Genomic DNA, 17,043 nt, shown 5'->3' on the forward strand with positions numbered 1-17,043 from the left:
TCCAAATTGGGCCCAAACCTTCACTTGGGCATTACCCTAAAGCCCATTAAATTATTATAGTCAATATGATTGTTCTTGGATGGCCCATCAATATCCCAATCATCGAAGACCAATAGAAAGGCCCAACTCAAGGCCCAAGTGAAATTGGGGTTTCACATAAAATGACAATTAGGGTTAAGTGTTTCTTACTTAACCCATTAAGGACATAATCCATTAAGTCCACTACTCTACTAAATAAATCATATGGTGTGATTGAGCTTAATACATAGTCCAATACAATTGGCCGAAATGTGGGTCCCGATAATCCAAAGCCCATAAATCCAATATTATGGTTTTCTAAACCCTAATTAGGGTTTCCAACCCCATCGTAGCTCAATAGGCCCAATAGTTAGGCATTTTGGTCAATAAAGGTTCATTACGCCCATTAGTCACATGTTTGGGCCTTTAGGTCAATTAGGGATTTATTGGCCCCATTAGGGTTTCTTTGGTCCCAATGGGGTTTATTAGAACCATTACCGTTTTAGTCACTTTGTCCAAACATCTGAACGAGTCACAATACAAACAAGGCACACGACCACCTGACACGATGGCTGCTGGTGGAAGGAGGCGGCAGCCACCCCCTTACGGTGGTTGTTTTAAGTTTCTTTCCATTATACTATTTTCTAATTACATTTTATAATGCTTACCCCAAAATACCACATCAAAAATAATAATAAAATGCACACACAGCCACCTTGTGGTGGCCGGTAGTGGTACATGGCGGCAGTCACCACCTTATGGTGGTGGTGGTGGCTATTCTCGATTTTCTAGCCAAAAACGATTGCATACAATATCACACTCATCAAAAACACTCATACACACACCAAAACACGTATACAATTGAATATATAAGTATAACTCACTCACACACACATATATACACAACCACCTAACATGGTGGTTAACGGTGGCAGGAGATGGAAACCACCGCCTTACGACGGTGGTAATGCCTATTCTTGATTTACAGGCCTAGATACACCCACAAAATGAACAAAACACCATGATACCCACACATACATGTAGGGGTGTAAGCGAGCCGAGCTACTCGTGAGCTACTCGGGATCGACTCGATAATAGCTCGACTCGAGCTCGAGTTAGACGAGCCTGAGCCGAGCTCGAGCTCACCTTGAAGGCTCATTTATTAAACGAGCCGAGCCTGAGCTTTTGTTATCAAGCTTGTATAGGCTCGTGAGCCTAATCGAGCCTAAGTATATTTTTAAAATTGTATTTTTATTTTATATACTAGTCTATACCTTATAATTTGAAAATATATTTTTGTTTTATATATCAAAATAATATTACTAGTTACGAGTTTATGATCTGTATATAACTTAGAAGTCTAGTAATGCTAATGACTTCACGTTATTTTACTTTCTTATAATTTAATATTATATTTTTATGATATATCAAAAAGTAAATAACTAAATACTATTTTTCAATTTATCATTTATGTAAAATACAAATAAAGTAGGAGAGATCTTTACGACTTAAGAGTTACGCTTTTGACTTCTCAATTTTCACTCTCATTTTCACGCAAAAGGGTTAGGGTTCCTGACTTCCCTCCTCGCGGTTCCATTTTTCAATATCATCTGTTGAAGCTTGGCCCGTACTCGTTACCGAAAACGACGATCATCTCCAGCCTACGCCACTCTAGTATCCATTCTCCATTCTTGAGGTATGATTTTTCAGTTAGTTGATTTCATGTTGTTTTATCATCTCGATTCCCAAATAGTAACTATAATATCTGATTTGTTCTATACGTATATTATCTAGTATTTCTAATCAAACCTCCAAAAATTTGTTGCAAATCAGTATCCAAGTATGTTGTATTTCTCTAGTCTACTCTTGACGGTATAATCTTTAGTTGATCAAAAAGTGACCAAATTAATGAAATTACAATATTCAATTCCATTTAACAATTAACACAAAGATTACATGTGACTTAATTTTGATTTCCATTTTACACAAACGTTGCCAAACTCCCATAACTTTTAAGTTGTGCATTTTTTTGCTTAATCAGTTTTGTTTTTGACAGATCTTATGGATAATGGTGTGATTTCAAATCCATCAAGTCCAATGCAAGGGTTAGGTGAAACCGGTGCTCATATTGCTGGTGAGGAGCAGACAACCTCTCCAAATGTAAATACATCCACTCAGAATGCAAATGTGAGACAAGAACATCCAGAAACCGGTGAAGATGAAGTGCAGTTGAAGCGGAAGCGACAGAAAACATCAGAAGTATGGAATGATTTTGTTGTGGTTACCCTCAAAGATGGTACGCAAAAACTCGAATGTAAGCACTGTAAAACAAGATTATCTATGGTTGGATCAGGTCCTACATCCACAATGGCTAGACACCTAAGAAGCTGCTTACCTCATAAAGAACACGAAAAAAACCAAAAATTGTTAAATTTTCCGCCATGTGACGCCAATGTGGATTCAGAATTTGGTAAGCCTCAAATATTAATAGGTCCAAATGCAAAATATGATGCTAACAAGATGAGGGAAGCCATAGCTAATTGGTTACTGTCTACTGAGCAATCTTTTCAAACCGTGGAAGATGACATGTATGTGAAGATGATGAAGACTGCCAATCCATTGTTTGAAAAAATATGCAGAGTTACAGCTACATCAGACTGTTTTAAGGTATATGAGCACGAGAAGAAGAAGTTGAAAGCCCTTACAAAAACTGCCTCGAAAATATGTTTAACAACTGATTGTTGGAAGTCCTCGCATCAAAAAATTGAGTATATGGTTATTACTGGACACTTCATTGATCAAAATTGGAGGTTTAATGACTTTATCAAATTTAGTATTTACTTTTTCATTTTTAATCTCTCATTTTTAATTTTGTATCTCTACCTTTTCTTACAGATTACAAAAACGCGTATTGAGTTTCGTGCATGTTCCTCCTCCTCGTACTGGTTTTGATATTGCTGAATGTATTTACAAATGTTTGAAAGAATGGGAAATTGAAGATAAAATATTCACCATATCAGTAGACAATGCAGCTTATAATGACAGAGCTGTAAAAAGATTGAAAGAAATTTTTTCGAGGGTAAGAAAACTTTCTTGTGGTGGTAAATTGTTTCATATAAGGTGTTGTGCACACATATTGAATCTTCTTGTGAAAGATGGTCTTACAAAAATTGAGTGTGTTATCGAGGACGTTCATGAGGGTATAAAGTATATTAATCATTCAGAGGGTAGACGTCAAACATTTTCAAATGTTGCGCATCAGCTACAAATACGTGATCGAAAATTATTTCTTGATGTGCCGACACGATGGAATTCAACCTATGAAATGCTATCTTCTGCTTTAAAGTTTAAGGATGCTTTTCCAGGGTATACATTACATGATTACAATTTTTAGTATTTTCTTCTAAATACTTGTCCATATTCACTAATACTTTGTGCTTTTTTAGATATGCAGAGTATGAACCTCATTTCAATCATTTGCCAAGCAAAGAAGATTGGGAAAATGTGGAAAGTGTATGTGACCTTTTGAAAGTTTTTAAGGTGTGTACGAACATCATCTCAGGCAGTGACTACCCAACTGCTAATTTATATCTTATTGAAGTGTTCAGAGTGAAGCAAACTTTGGATAAAGGAGCGTTGTCTGAGAATGATTTTATCCGTGATATGGTGAAAAAGATGAAGGAAAATTTTGATAAGTATTGGGGCGAGTGCCATCTTGTTATGGCGATAGCTTCTGTTTTAGATCCACGGTTCAAGATGAAGTTAGTTGAATTTAGTTTTCCAACAATATATCAAAATCCTGATGAGAACATTATAGAAGTAAAGAATGCGCTTTATGAAATGTATACGGAGTATGTAGTGATACATGATACATTAGTTAGGGAAGCTGCAACCCATGGAAGTGAATGTGGACGAAACATCATTTCAGGATCAAATGATTGTACATCACTTGGATCGGGGTGGGAGGCATTTGGAGAGTTTATAAAGAATGTAGATTTAGAGAGACCAAAAAAGTCAGAATTAGATATGTATTTAGAAGAAGGTGTTTATAGGGAGCAAGTGCAAGGGGGAATGCAATCATTTAATGCATTGGAGTGGTGGAATGTGCACAAATTAAAGTATCCTGTTTTGTCCATGATGGCTAGAGATGTACTTTCAATTCCGATTTCTACCGTTGCATCTGAGGCAACTTTTAGTGCTAGGGGTAGAGTTATTGATCCCTATCGATCTTCATTGGCACTACAGTACAAATGTTGATTTGCGGAGGAGATTGGATTAGGCATTTACATGGAGTCAAGAAAAAGTTGAAGGTGTATTTCAAAAACCTAAAGCAAATAATAATTGCTATTTTATTATTATAAAAAATTAATCGTTAGTTATCTCTTTTTTTGTTTTTGTTTTTTTTTTTTTTTTACAGAAGGAGGAATCTCCTACTGAAGTTTTACTACCTGTTGCTACAACAAACTAATTGACGGTATAATTTGATTTTCTTTATCATTAATCTGAACCTTTTTTTGTTGCAAAGATTTGGAATTTTTTGCATTTAACCTGGAATTTATGCTTCTTTACTAAGGGCAAATGGATAAGCTTGTAGACGCTTAGATTGTGGAACGTGATGCTTTTTGTATAAAGGTTGGGATTATTTTCTCTAAACATGTTTTCTTCTTTTTCAATAAAATTCAGAAAATATTGAGTTGAAATTAATTTTTTGCAGTTTATAGATGTCTTAATGTGGACTGAAATTACATCCGTTGCATCAAGGAAGACTTGTGTTTTTGAAAGAGTTGATCTTGTGCTTTAAATCTTATTTTGCAAGAATTGTGTTTTTGAAAGACTTGATCTTGTGCTTTAAGTCTTATTTTGCAGTATCTAGTCACTTGGTAGTTATTAATTTGAAGTTTAAATATTTTTTTTGTAATATGGAGTTATTTTACTTATTTGGTACTGTGTGCTTGGTTAAATCTATAAGTTTATTTAGTATTTTTTTTTTTGCTAGAATGTATAATAAACGAGCTTTTAAATGAGCTCAAGAAGCTTAAACGAGCTTTGCTTGCACAAATAGAAAAGTCGGGCTCGAGCCGAGCTTAGGCTCGTTTAGGCTCGTGTGCCAAACGAGTCGATCCCGAGCCGAGCTCGGGCCTGTTAAATCCTAACGAGCCGATCTCGATCTTTGAATATTAAGCTTGAAACGAGCCGAGCTCGAGCTCGAGCTTTTAGAATTTTAACCGAGCCGAGCTCGAGCTTGGTTAGGCTCGGGCTCGGCTTGACTCGTTTACACCCCTACATACATGCGATATGGAAGCTGGAATGCACTCTACAACCATCCTCAGGGTGGTAGTTGTTGACCGGAGCAACATGCAACGGTCGTGACTGCGTGAAGCACCGCAGATCCAAGAAGAACAACCCATCCTTGGTGTATGGCGGTCCTTCCTTGATAGTTCACGACTTCTCCAGAAGTGAAGTCGTAACGGCAGTGCTTGGACTCGACTGGCAGTGACGGTAGCAGCTTCGGTCGTTCAACTCCTGACAGCCCTGTCACTAAAACCTTGGAATTGTTGAACTCAGTCTCGCTTGAACAACACATGGTGGAAGTCTAGTGTCGCTGTCGTCGCTAGCTAATCGGAAATGGGAGTGAAGAAGGGTGGCGGCCGGAGGGAAGGGGGTGGAGAGGGTGGCAGCTAAACAGTTACCACTGGGGTAAGGGTTTCCCATGTGTAATAAGGTGACAGGTTTCATACCTTTATCCAATCCAAACCTATATGATTTTTACACACTCAGTCCCTCCTTGTACTATTCTTTTTCAAAACAAGGCCATAGTTTACCCTTTTAACCCTACCTCCAGAAACCCTATACAAATCAAGTCCAAAATGTTACCAATCAACCCCAGCCTCCACAAATCCTTACATCATACATCCCGATAATACCAAACACCCCCCTGAATTCTAAAATCCTTTGTGAAACAAGTCCTGAAATTACACTTTAACCCCCCAATAATCCGAATTATAACATTCGGCTCCCCAAAACCAACAATCCACTAAATAATACGAACTTAGTGCGACTATTCGTTCATCAATTTTTATCTATTTATTTATTAAATAAACAAAATGTTACAACTCTCACTCACTTAAATTAGATTTCATTCTCGAAAACATTCCTTACCATCCCTTAAACGCCTTACAACTTGGCGACATGGTCATAATCCTGGGCACATAGTAGCCTTCCCAGGGTAACCATGACCAACCTTCGCAAGGTTCTAGAACCTGAAGATGAATGAATTTTATGCTACAAGATCACATCTACTCCCTCTGAATTCTACAGTCTCGAGAGGGTTTGTCTTCATAACAGACTTCCCGCACCGAATCATCATCGAATTCATTACACTTATCTCCCAAATGGCTACACAACTTCTCATAACCTAAGGTTCCCACTAGAAAATAGAGGCACATCCCAAATTTCTATGTAGTACACTTGTATCTGAGCGAAGCTTAGATAATCCCTCGAAACACACTCAGAAGTCCCACGCGGCCTCTAAAGGATACCTCGTCCGACAATAATCACACTGTCTATACAACCATTCATGGCTCCTCCAATTCATTTGATCAATTTGATCGTGATAGGCTGTCAATCTGTCGCCACTGAATCTGACGCAAGAAAAAGTAAATGCTACCAGAATACCTATAGTCTTACATCATACCCGATCTCCTTCGACCTACCATTTCTTGATTGCAATTATGTTGTGACCTACTCACAACCTTGCAAACTATCCCACCCTGACCTAAGTCATCCGAACAATTCCATGAATGTCGCAGCTACCCTGCAGTCTTTCTACGCCTCCCGCATTATTTGTCTACTGGTGAATGCTACGGCTCCCCTGTAGTCTTACAACGCTTTCATACCAACTGACCATTACTGACTGCTATGTCTCCCCCGTAGTCTTACAAAAATTTCATCCTAACACAACCGTAGCCCAATACCTTACCCCTAATCTATCGATTCAAAATGCATGCAGAGTCAATCATACACCCAATCGATCACCCAAACTGAACTCGATTCAGGACTGGAGTCCCAACCTACTTTCCCAAATTTTGCTATTAAGCCCCTAAGAAGACATGATTCACACGATGGGGAGTTTTACCGAAATCCAAACTCGCACAACCCTCAAACCAAATAGCCACTTGGGCCGCCATTTTCCATCAATGAGGACGAGAAGCCCATCCCGATCTCATACATATCCCTGTCCTGAATACCTACACGATCCTCTCTCACTTAGATTAGAATAATTCTTCACAATACATGAGATTTGAAGGATTCCTGGTCCTTCTTACTCTTTAATAACCAACTGCTGACAACCTGTTTCTTGTCCGTGCAAGTGTTCTATTACGGTCCCATATCCCCAAGGACCACATAACTCCTAAAGCTCAGACAAACACTTTATGAATCCCAGTGAGACTAATAATCTCAGACGCCTTGAAATATTTCTCCACTCATATCTTGAGGTTCAAATAACTGATGTCAATCACAAGCATCAACAGTATCCCACTTTCTCTAGCGATTCCGAAAGCTGAGTCTAGCATATTGGCCGAGTCACCAATCCTATCTGTAGGCCTTCCACGTCATGTCCCTAAACTGATCTCGACCCTAGACCTATATAACATTGAACACTCCAAACCAGCATAGAGGGAAGCTATAACGATGTAAATTTTCAAACCAAAATTTCATTTTTAAAACACGTAAAACTCATATATTGAATTTCATAAAATATAAATATCTTAAGTGTCAATAAATTCAAAACAAAAGTAAAATCCCAAAATATTCACAAAATCTTGGAAAAGTGTGTACAATCACGTCGGCGTCTTCCCGCGGTCTTGAGAAGTACCTGAAACACATAACACACAACACGGTAAGAACGAAGCTTAGTGAGTTCCATAAAATATGACATACGCAAATAATAAGCCTCTCATGCCTATAGATCGGCATGCACCCTCCGGTCATGCATCTCGGTGAGGACCCTCTAGTCTCACGGCTTGTTGGACCCTCTGGTCCGGTCTCATTACTTGTTGGACCCTCCGGTCCGGTCTCAGTAACACATAATATAGCATATATATCACACAAACAAAATGCATAAATCAAGTAAACACATAAGACCCTCCGGTCACTCATATATACCACTCATGCTACGTATAGTGAGAAGACTCACCTCGTAAGAACTGGATAATCTCAAACTCGGATTCACCGGTCTAGCCCCTGCCTAACACATACGATAATTATCCCTAATTAATCACGACTCTAATAAAGCTAAAATAATCCTTCTATCAACTCACATAAGGGTAAAAGACCATTTTACCCCTTTATGGGCTTAATAGTCCACTAATTGACCACACCCTAAAAGTCAACGGCAGGGAGTACGCTGCACGTACTAGCTCTCTATGCTAGGCGTACTCAACTGCCATGCAGGCATCGGGGATGCTTAACCCCTACGCTGCACGTACCGGGATTACACCCATTATACGTCCCGGTTTCACTCTTTACACTCATTTTCTCTTAATCAGTTAAGACATTAGCTGATATCATAGATTTGGACTCCCTAATAGCTGTTACTCCATAAAGTCAGTAACTTTATTCCTTTGCATGGCTGGTGATGTGACCTTGAATTGGTTCGGTTGATATTGTTCACTTGGATCCTCAGCTGCCTCTACAAGATCACAAAGAAGGAAAGCCATTAGTCGCTTTACGGGAGGAGCACTTGGAAGAACGCTCCAATGGTCAAGTTAGAAGGTGTTTAGGATTTGTGGGTATCTGATCTTTATAGAGTGAAGAGAGCTTACCTCGTGGGTCTAGGAGCATATCCTTTTATACCTAACTCCCTTGCCTGATCCGTACCAGACAAGATTGCTTTTTGGGGAGACAAGATCAGGGGCGCTGATTGGAGGGCCATGCGCCTTCAACCGTTAGGGCACTCTCATTTACTCTAATGGTAATGGCCTGATTTTTCTACTTGTCCCCTAACCGTATCTTTTGTCTTGGAGCTGGGAGCATCCCTTGGCGGGCGTGAGCCTTCCACTTATGCGTTCCGCTACCGGGAGCGCCAGCAGGCGCTAAGCCTGCTGGGCTGAGCCTGGTTGGTGTGCCCGACTCCTAGGCTAGACGTGATTCTGCCGTGGTGCCCTAGGCACGTCATCAAGTCCCCCAGTCCAATAGTCGTAGCGTTGCAGCACTAGTTACGACGTTCTGGACTTAGCTAGCTTATGTGTGTTGGTTTTTCTTTACTCGTCGTTCTGTCTTTAAAGGTGACGTGACTGCGCATGGTGACTGGTAATTACGTCATTGTGTCATCCATTTAAATGTCCCACCTCTTCATCATTTCTTTATAGGAGCATTTACATGGTTTCTCTTTATCTTTTCCTCCTTCCCTCTTCGTCTTCCTCTTTCTGGGTTTATCTCCTTCTTTCTTTCTTTCTTATGGAAAATCTTCCCGGTATCCTCCCTTCCCTCACTGCGTATCGTGAACTAGAGATCAAATATGGCTTATCTTCCCTGGAAGGTGTAGTCTTTCCTTCACCGGCTCCAGTATCTCATCCCCTCCCTCTAGCAAGATTGGGGTTTATTTGAAAACCCTAGATGCTGGCATCCATTTTCCTCTAAAATATTTTCAAGAAGAGGTCTTCCAGAAAGATGGTTGCAGTCTTCAAATGCTGACTCCCAATGCAATCAACAAAGTGGTTGCGTTTGAAATGATCTGCAGAGCCAACGAGTATCTTCCAGACTACTTAGTTTTCATGTTTTTCTTCCGATTCTGTGTCACTGGAGACAAATGCACCTTTTCGGTCCGGTGAGAGGGGCATGCTCTGGTTCCCTACGGGTGGACCCCTAAAAACTGGCAGGATAAATGGTTATGGGTGAACTAGGAGTTGGTCGGAAGTGGTCGGTACCGTGCGGATGCTTTTTCCGATACCAACCTCAAACTCTTCCTTCACAACCAAGGTGTCGCTGATTACCTGAAGAGTGTGCAAGTATCCCCTAGAGATTACTCTGAGGCTCTACTTTCTGGCATGGGGATGAGCCCTTCTTGGAGGCATCGTGGCAAAATGGCGGTGTTTTTCTCCGTCGTTGACGGTGAGTGTTCACCCCTCTATTTTCTTTCTTCACCTTATTACTGTTATATGATTTATATTCCTTGTTCTAACATGCTTAGGTGCTAAATCTTCCCTGTCCATGGATGACGTGTTACGGAAGCGTTATCAGGGCAAGTTGGAGTATCACGAGGTGGATCTAGTTGATCAGCTTCCTCCACCTCGCCGGATGGATCAGCTTGCCTTAACTCCTGCCCCTTCTGTCCCTTATAGGCTCATTAGTATCGGAGGAGAATCCCTTACACACTCACCCCATCTCTGCTATCATGCCCCTGGGTAGCACTCGCTCCTCCTCCATGGAAGGTAGAGAAGACAACAAAGAAGGGATTATCACTGACGTCTGACGGATGCAGGCGGAGAGAAAAGCTGTCTTAGCCATAGGTGAGCTGGTTTCCAGCGCGCCTACTGCTACCAAGAGAATTCAGACCATGCACAACTTCTCTCGTTTGTTGAGTTCTATGACTTCCACACCAACCGGTGTGGTTGTGATCCCTGATGACGACACATAACAGTCCGAAGGGATCGACAAGGTGACTAAACAGCTCGTTGCTTCAACCTTCTCCTCTATTCCTGTTCCAGGTGTTCCATTTGTTCCCTTGAAGTTCTCCCGGTTAAAGGTTCTAGCAGTCCTAGTCAAGTTCCAGTTTCTTTAGGTGGTTTTTCTGGAGACAGTTCTATTGGGTCTTCAATTTTCGTTCCTTCCTGGGATCTCCGCAATGATTCCTGTCTCTCTGTTCGTGCCGATGCCTTTGAATTTTCCCGCCATGCTTTTCCTCCAGCTGCAATTGGCGATATGGAGGCTATGAGTAATCCTTCGCTTGCTCATAACATGGCTTATGTTGCCACGTAGGCCCTGTTTTACCTTGACGCAGGTTCCCGAGGTGTCCATGCCCTTGTCGAAATGGAGACCATACATGCTACCTGCGAGTCACACGTGACAGGGCTTGAGCGTCGCCTTGGGGAGGACCTCCATTTGTCTGAGAAAAAGTGCAAATTGTTGGCTTCTGAGACAACCATCCTTGATGAAAATAGGGCCGCTTTGGAAGTTAAGATCGACTCCTTTACTCAAGTGAATGAAGTTTTGATGATCCAGGAGGAAAATCTTGAGCGTGATGTCGCTGATCTCGATAAACTTATTTCTTCGCTGCAATCGGATGTGGGCGCTTCTCGTCGGGACTTGGATTGGTTGGTGCACGTTGGTGTCATTCGTATTATTGATAAATTTATTGAGCATCCATACTTTTCTAATGCAATAAGTCTCATCCGACATGCTGCTTTTGTGGTCGGGGTTGAGTCTGTTCAAAAAAACATCTGTCGGTGCTGGTGGTGGGGATGTTAGTGTTGGTTCTACTTCTGTTGGTCCAGTGGTTAGTGTGAATGATGCTTTGTTGTCCTTTGCTAGTATGGACCATGCATCGTTGTTGGGTTTAGGGGAGTTTGGTATTGAGGGTCTCCCGGAATTATGTTCTTTCGGTGGCTCAAAGGGTACCCCGGAGAGTGCGGTTGGTCATGAGGTTGTGCAGGTAGTTGAGTTTGATGTTGGAGGAGGTAATAAGGGTGGTGAGGATGATGGTGATCATAGCATTGGGGGAGAATGTTGGTGATGGTAACGAAAGTGAGGTGGCTGTTGTGGGAAGTGAAGTTGCACGTAATGAGAATGATGTTTTTGATGATGCTCCGGCATCGTGTGCTACCCCTCCTGGGGTGTGAAAAATTTCTTTACTTGTTTTTGGTTTCCGTCTTTCATATTCCTTTTGGTAGCCATATGATGCCTTTGGTTTTTATAATGCATGAACATTTAAATAATATTTACTATCTTAGGTATGTAACCATGTGCTCTAAGCATTACTTGTTTGTTGCTTGCTTTGTTTATTGTTTTGTTTTTGCTCTATCTCTCTCTCTCTCTCTCTCTCTCTCTCTTGTAAAAAACATACAATGCTCTGATGCGCTAGGCGCTTTGCTTTGCCCATGTTATTATTGACACACTAAGTATCGTTACTGGGTGCTCTCAGCACCCAACAATCGAGCTTTACATGCAAATTTTCAATCGTTAAGAATTAATACACTAAGTATTAAAGATTAGCATTTGGATCATCCCATTACATTGGCCGCGGACTTTAAATACACTAAGTATGAGACTCATGTCACTAAGCATGGACTTATGCATAATAAGTACTCGAGATGTTCTACACTAAGCGGCACGTCGATCGACAAGGGTTAGATCTTTTATTTTCAAAAGAAATACTTCTTCAAGTTTATGGTGTTCTACGTTCTTGGAATCTGCCTTCCTTCCATTGTTTCCAAAACATATGCACCATTCCGATTCGCTTCTGTGACTATGTAAGGGCCTTCCCATGTTGGACCCAATTTGCCTTGGGGTTGGGCTGGGCTTACTTTGTTTTCCCTTAGAACATACTCCCCTACTCTGAATGCTTTATCTTTTTACCCTTTGTTTATAATACCTTTCTGTTGCATGCTTGTATGCAGCTTGGCGCATTTCTGATTTTTCACGCTTTTCATCTAGGATGTCCAGGTTTATCCTCAGGTCTTGTGCATTGCTTTATCCATCCGTGCTAGCCACCCTTAGTGTACCCACCGTTATCTCCATATGGAGTATAGCCTCTATGCCATATGTCAAGCTGAACGGGGTCTCTTACGTGCTCGTTCGTGGTGTGGTCCTGTATGACCATAGCGCTTTCGGTATCTCCTCCGCCCAGTTCCTTTTTGCCTTGGCTAGTCTCTTCTTGATCCCATTCACGATAGTTCGATTGAACACCTCTGTCTGTCCGTTTGCTTGTGGGTGTGCCACTGATGTGAACCGTTGATCTATCCCTTTGGTGGTGCACCACTCCCTGAACGGGTTATCAGCAAACTGTAGGCTGTTGTCGCTGATGAGTACTTTAGGCATCCCAAACCTTGTCATAATATTCTTCCATACAAACTTTATCATGTGTCTCCCTAATATGCACGCCAACGACTTTGCTTCGATCCATTTTGTGAGATAATCTACAGCCACCACCATGTATTTCAGCCTCCCTAGTGCTTCCGGGAATGGGCCCACTATGTCTATGCCTCATTGGTAAAACGGCCACGGGCTAGATATGTTATGCAATGATACTGGGGGGTTTGCTTGGATTGGGGTGTAAAACTAGCATTCCCCACATTTCCTGGCCACTTCTAACTCATCTTGTTGTATAGTGGGATAGTATACACCCATTCGCAGTACTTTGCCTTTTAGGGCCCGTGCTCCCTCGTGTGCACCCACCTGTCCTGCGTGTGCTTCCTATAGCATCTCTCTTCCTTTGGCTTGGTCTACACACTTCATCCATGGCGCTGTGAACCTTTTCCTGTATAATTCTCCATTTATCAATGCGTGTGAGGGCGCTTTTATACGTATCTTCCTGGCCTCACCGTGATCGTATGGTAACCCCCCCCCCTTTGTAGGTATTCCTTGAATGGTGTCATCCAAGTAGGCTTGGTGGTCGTTAGGGCATTCACCTGCTACTTTTCTATACTTCTTTCTCGGAGTACCACTACCAAAACTTTCTTTGATAGGCGATCGAAGGACGTAGATGCCAATTTGCTTAAGGCATCCGCCCTTTTATTTTCGTTTCTAGGTATCTGCTTGATTATGAACTACCTAAACGATTCGACTAGTGGTTTTACCATCTTCACATACCTTCCCATTCTCTAATCTCTCACCTTGAAACTTCCGTTGACCTGGTTCGCTGCTAGCCTTGAGTCGGTTAGGGCCATTACAGCCTCCGTGCCCATTTGCTTGGCTAGGCGCAATCCTGCAAGCAGAGCTTCGTACTCTGGTTCATTGTTTGACGTATTAAAATCAAAACGAAGGGCGTAAGTCACTTCTTCCCCTTCTGGGCTAGTCAGGATTAGCCCCGCCCCTGAGCCTTCCCTGCTGGATGCTCCGTCCGTATATAGTGTCCATGAATTACTATCAGTCGGGGCTCCTTCAACTGCCCACACTTTTTCCTTAACCGAGCCCCCCCTCGTCTGGAATTTCTAGCAGGAAGTCGGCCAACGCTTGTCCCTTAATACTCGTCCTTGGGCGGTAACTTATGTCATGTTCTCTCAATTCAATTGCCCATTTCATCAACTGACCTGATGTCTCCGGTTTAGTCAGTATTCGTTTGATGGGGCAGCTTGTTAGAACCTCGATCTGATGTGATTGAAAATATCGCCTCAGTCGCCGCGCCACGTAGATGAGTGCCAGGACTAACTTTTCCAGGGTGGGTTAGTTGAGTTCTAGCCCTTGTAGTGCCCTCCTTACAAAGTATACCGGTCTCTATTCTCCTTCCCTTTCTACAGTCAATACTAAGGATATCGCTACGTTTGAGGTGAAAAGATACATTTGTAATGTTTCTCCCGCGATGGGACATGCCGGCGTGGGTAACTTGTGTAGCGCTTCCTTGATTTTCTTGAGCGCTACTTCTGCTTCGTTCGTCGACTGGAAGTTTCTCTTCTCGATGCAGCCTTTCAGCGTGTGGAACAACGGCATGGCCTTGTCAGTTGATTTCAAGATGAACCTGCTCAGAGTTGTAAACTTCCCATTTAGGCCCTGCGTGTCTCTAAGGGTGCCTGGGGTTGGCATTTCGATGAACTCATCCACCTTGGTCGGGTTGGGCTGGATACCCTGCCTGGTGACATAATACCCCAAGAACTTCCCTTCTTCCACCCCAAACGTGCATTTGGCTAGGTTCAGCTTCATCTTCACCCTTCTAGGGTTTGGATGGTCTCCTCGATGTCTTGCAACATTTTGTCTTCGTGTGAACTCTTGATCACTATGTCGTCCACGTACACTTTAATATTTCTCCCAATTTGTTTGGCATAGATTGAGTGGACCAGGAGTTGATACGTATCCCCTGCATTCTTTAGACCAAAAGGCATCTTGGTGTAACAGAAAGTGCCATGATCCGTGTAAAAAGATATTTTTTCCTCGTCTTATTTTCTCATCAAGATCTGATGGTACCCTTTATATGCATCTAAAAAGCACTTTAGATTAAATCCTTGCAATGACTCCACCTTCTGGTCAATTTCCGGGAGGGGGTAACAGTCTTTAGGTCATACTTTGTTTACGTCGGAAAATTCTATGCACATGCGCCATGACCCATCTTGCTTGAGGATCATAACTTGATTGGCTATCCATTTTGGGAATATTGTTTCCCTTACTATTCCAGCTTCTGCTAGTTTGGCCACCTCTGCGTTGATTTCCCTATTCTGATCCCCTCCTTGGACCCTTTTCTTCTTCTTAACCTCCTTTTCTCCCGGTTTCATTACGAGTTTGTGCTCAATGATTTTCCTTTCTACCCCACCATGTCCGTAGGGGTCCATGCAAACACGTGTTTATATCGGTTGAGCAAATCGACCATCGCTCTTCTTATGTGACTTGGGAGATCGCGCCCAATACTGATTGGCTGGTCAGGGTGTCTCTCATTGATCACTTCCTTTCCTTTCGCAGGATCATGTATTGGCCTCTTTAGTTATCTCTGCTGGTTTCATGATTGTGAACAATTGCAATTCTTTAGCTTGAGTGGCCAGTACAGTAGCTGCACCCATTGGAGTATCAAACTTCATGACCCTATGCATGGTTGATGGGACCGCCCCTAGCTTTAATTGAGTTGTTCTGCCTAGAATGATGTTGTGCTTCGCCGAATGTCGGATGACCACAAAGTCAATCAATGCGGTTTTCTTACATTGCTTATCGTGGCTAGTTACGGTCAAAGGAAGGTGAATTGTGCCTAGCGGTGAATCCGACCAACCTCCCAGTCATAGGCCGTAGGTTGTCTTTCCAACGGTTTGGGAGAAGCCTGAAACAGTGCTCATAGATGATATCCGTCGAACTTCCCGTGTCAATGTAGACCTCGTGGATAGTTACATCACTGATGGAGGCTTGGATTACTAGTGGGTTATCGTCCCTCCATCCTTCCGGGAGGGGGTCTTGTACAGAGAATGTGAGTGTACGTATCGAGGTCCTGGTAGTCCCTTGCTCCCTTTGTCGCTCTTCCCTGCTTCTCTTACTACGTATCATGAATATCTCCTTAGGCTGGACCCCCTCGCGAGGCATATTTTTAGCGTTTTTGGCGTCAAATTTGGCACGCAAGCTTCACGTTATTTCTACAAAATCCCCTTTGAGCTATTTCTCGTCCATTTCTTTTTTTAATATTGAACAATTAGTTGTATCATGCGTCTTACTTTTGTGGTATTCACAGTACCAGTTCTTGGGTGATTTGGCTGGCTACTGTTTCTCCGATTACAACAATTATAAATTATAAATTTATAAACAAAATATCAAAAGAATCAAGATATATTTTCTATTATTTTTATTTAGTGTACCCCTTCCAAGCGAGAGTATGGAATTTGTGTTGTTAACATCTCCAACACAGTGCAACCAAGACTCCATATATCGACTTCAAGTCCATACTCATTTTTCGATTAACAACCTGAGGACACAATTGTAAATTCTCATCCAATTACTTTTGTTTCTCCCTATTAAATGCTTGTAGTTACAACCCACATAGCACTAAGATTTGGAGAAGATAGAGTATTTAGGTTTAGATATTCATTTAAACTACCATGTCCTTGAAATTGTAATTAGAGATTCAAATATGTTGTGAAACCATTAACAAACATCTCTACATCAGAAAGCAAAGGTAAAAGATACCTCAATATGAGTAACCAACTCAATTGTAAAAATTGAGTTGCCCATTGATCAGGTAAATTGATTACTCAGTCCGAAATTCAGACTTGCTTATCACCTGTTTCATTTCAACAACTATTTAAGTAAATCCCATTAATAGGAAGAATGAAGGAGAAAGGGTAAATAAATATCCCGTTTGTTCTGTATGGTTAATTGGAGTCTAAACCCTATAAAATGAAT

At 41.7% G+C, this 17,043-nt stretch overlaps 1 protein-coding gene across 1 annotated transcript; it reads left to right on the forward strand.

Moving 5' to 3' along the window:
• The first annotated feature begins 933 nt into the window (after nucleotides 1-933).
• On the forward strand, nucleotides 934-4,486 carry LOC145014191 (zinc finger BED domain-containing protein RICESLEEPER 2-like). Its single transcript, XM_078972564.1, has 5 exons — nucleotides 934-982; nucleotides 2,075-2,828; nucleotides 2,914-3,384; nucleotides 3,465-4,203; nucleotides 4,436-4,486. The coding sequence occupies exons 1-5, from the start codon at nucleotides 934-936 to the stop codon at nucleotides 4,484-4,486; spliced, it is 2,064 nt and encodes a 687-aa protein (XP_078828690.1).
• Nucleotides 4,487-17,043: the final 12,557 nt, after the last annotated feature.

The sequence above is a fragment of the Lactuca saligna genome, chromosome 1 (assembly GCF_052625555.1).
Source record: "Lactuca saligna cultivar CGN05327 chromosome 1, ASM5262555v1, whole genome shotgun sequence".
NCBI lineage: Eukaryota > Viridiplantae > Streptophyta > Magnoliopsida > Asterales > Asteraceae > Lactuca > Lactuca saligna.

What these genes read in the sequence shown, in the direction of transcription:
- LOC145014191 (XM_078972564.1), top strand. Translation starts at nt 934, where the DNA reads ATGGTGGTTAACGGTGGCAGGAGATGGAAACCACCGCCTTACGACGGT. An exon ending in TTCATTGATCAAAATTGGAG is followed by an intron (nt 2,829 to 2,913) that starts GTTTAATGACTT and finishes CTTTTCTTACAG; the next exon opens with ATTACAAAAACGCGTATTGA. An exon ending in TTTCTACCGTTGCATCTGAG is followed by an intron (nt 4,204 to 4,435) that starts GCAACTTTTAGT and finishes TTTTTTTTACAG; the next exon opens with AAGGAGGAATCTCCTACTGA.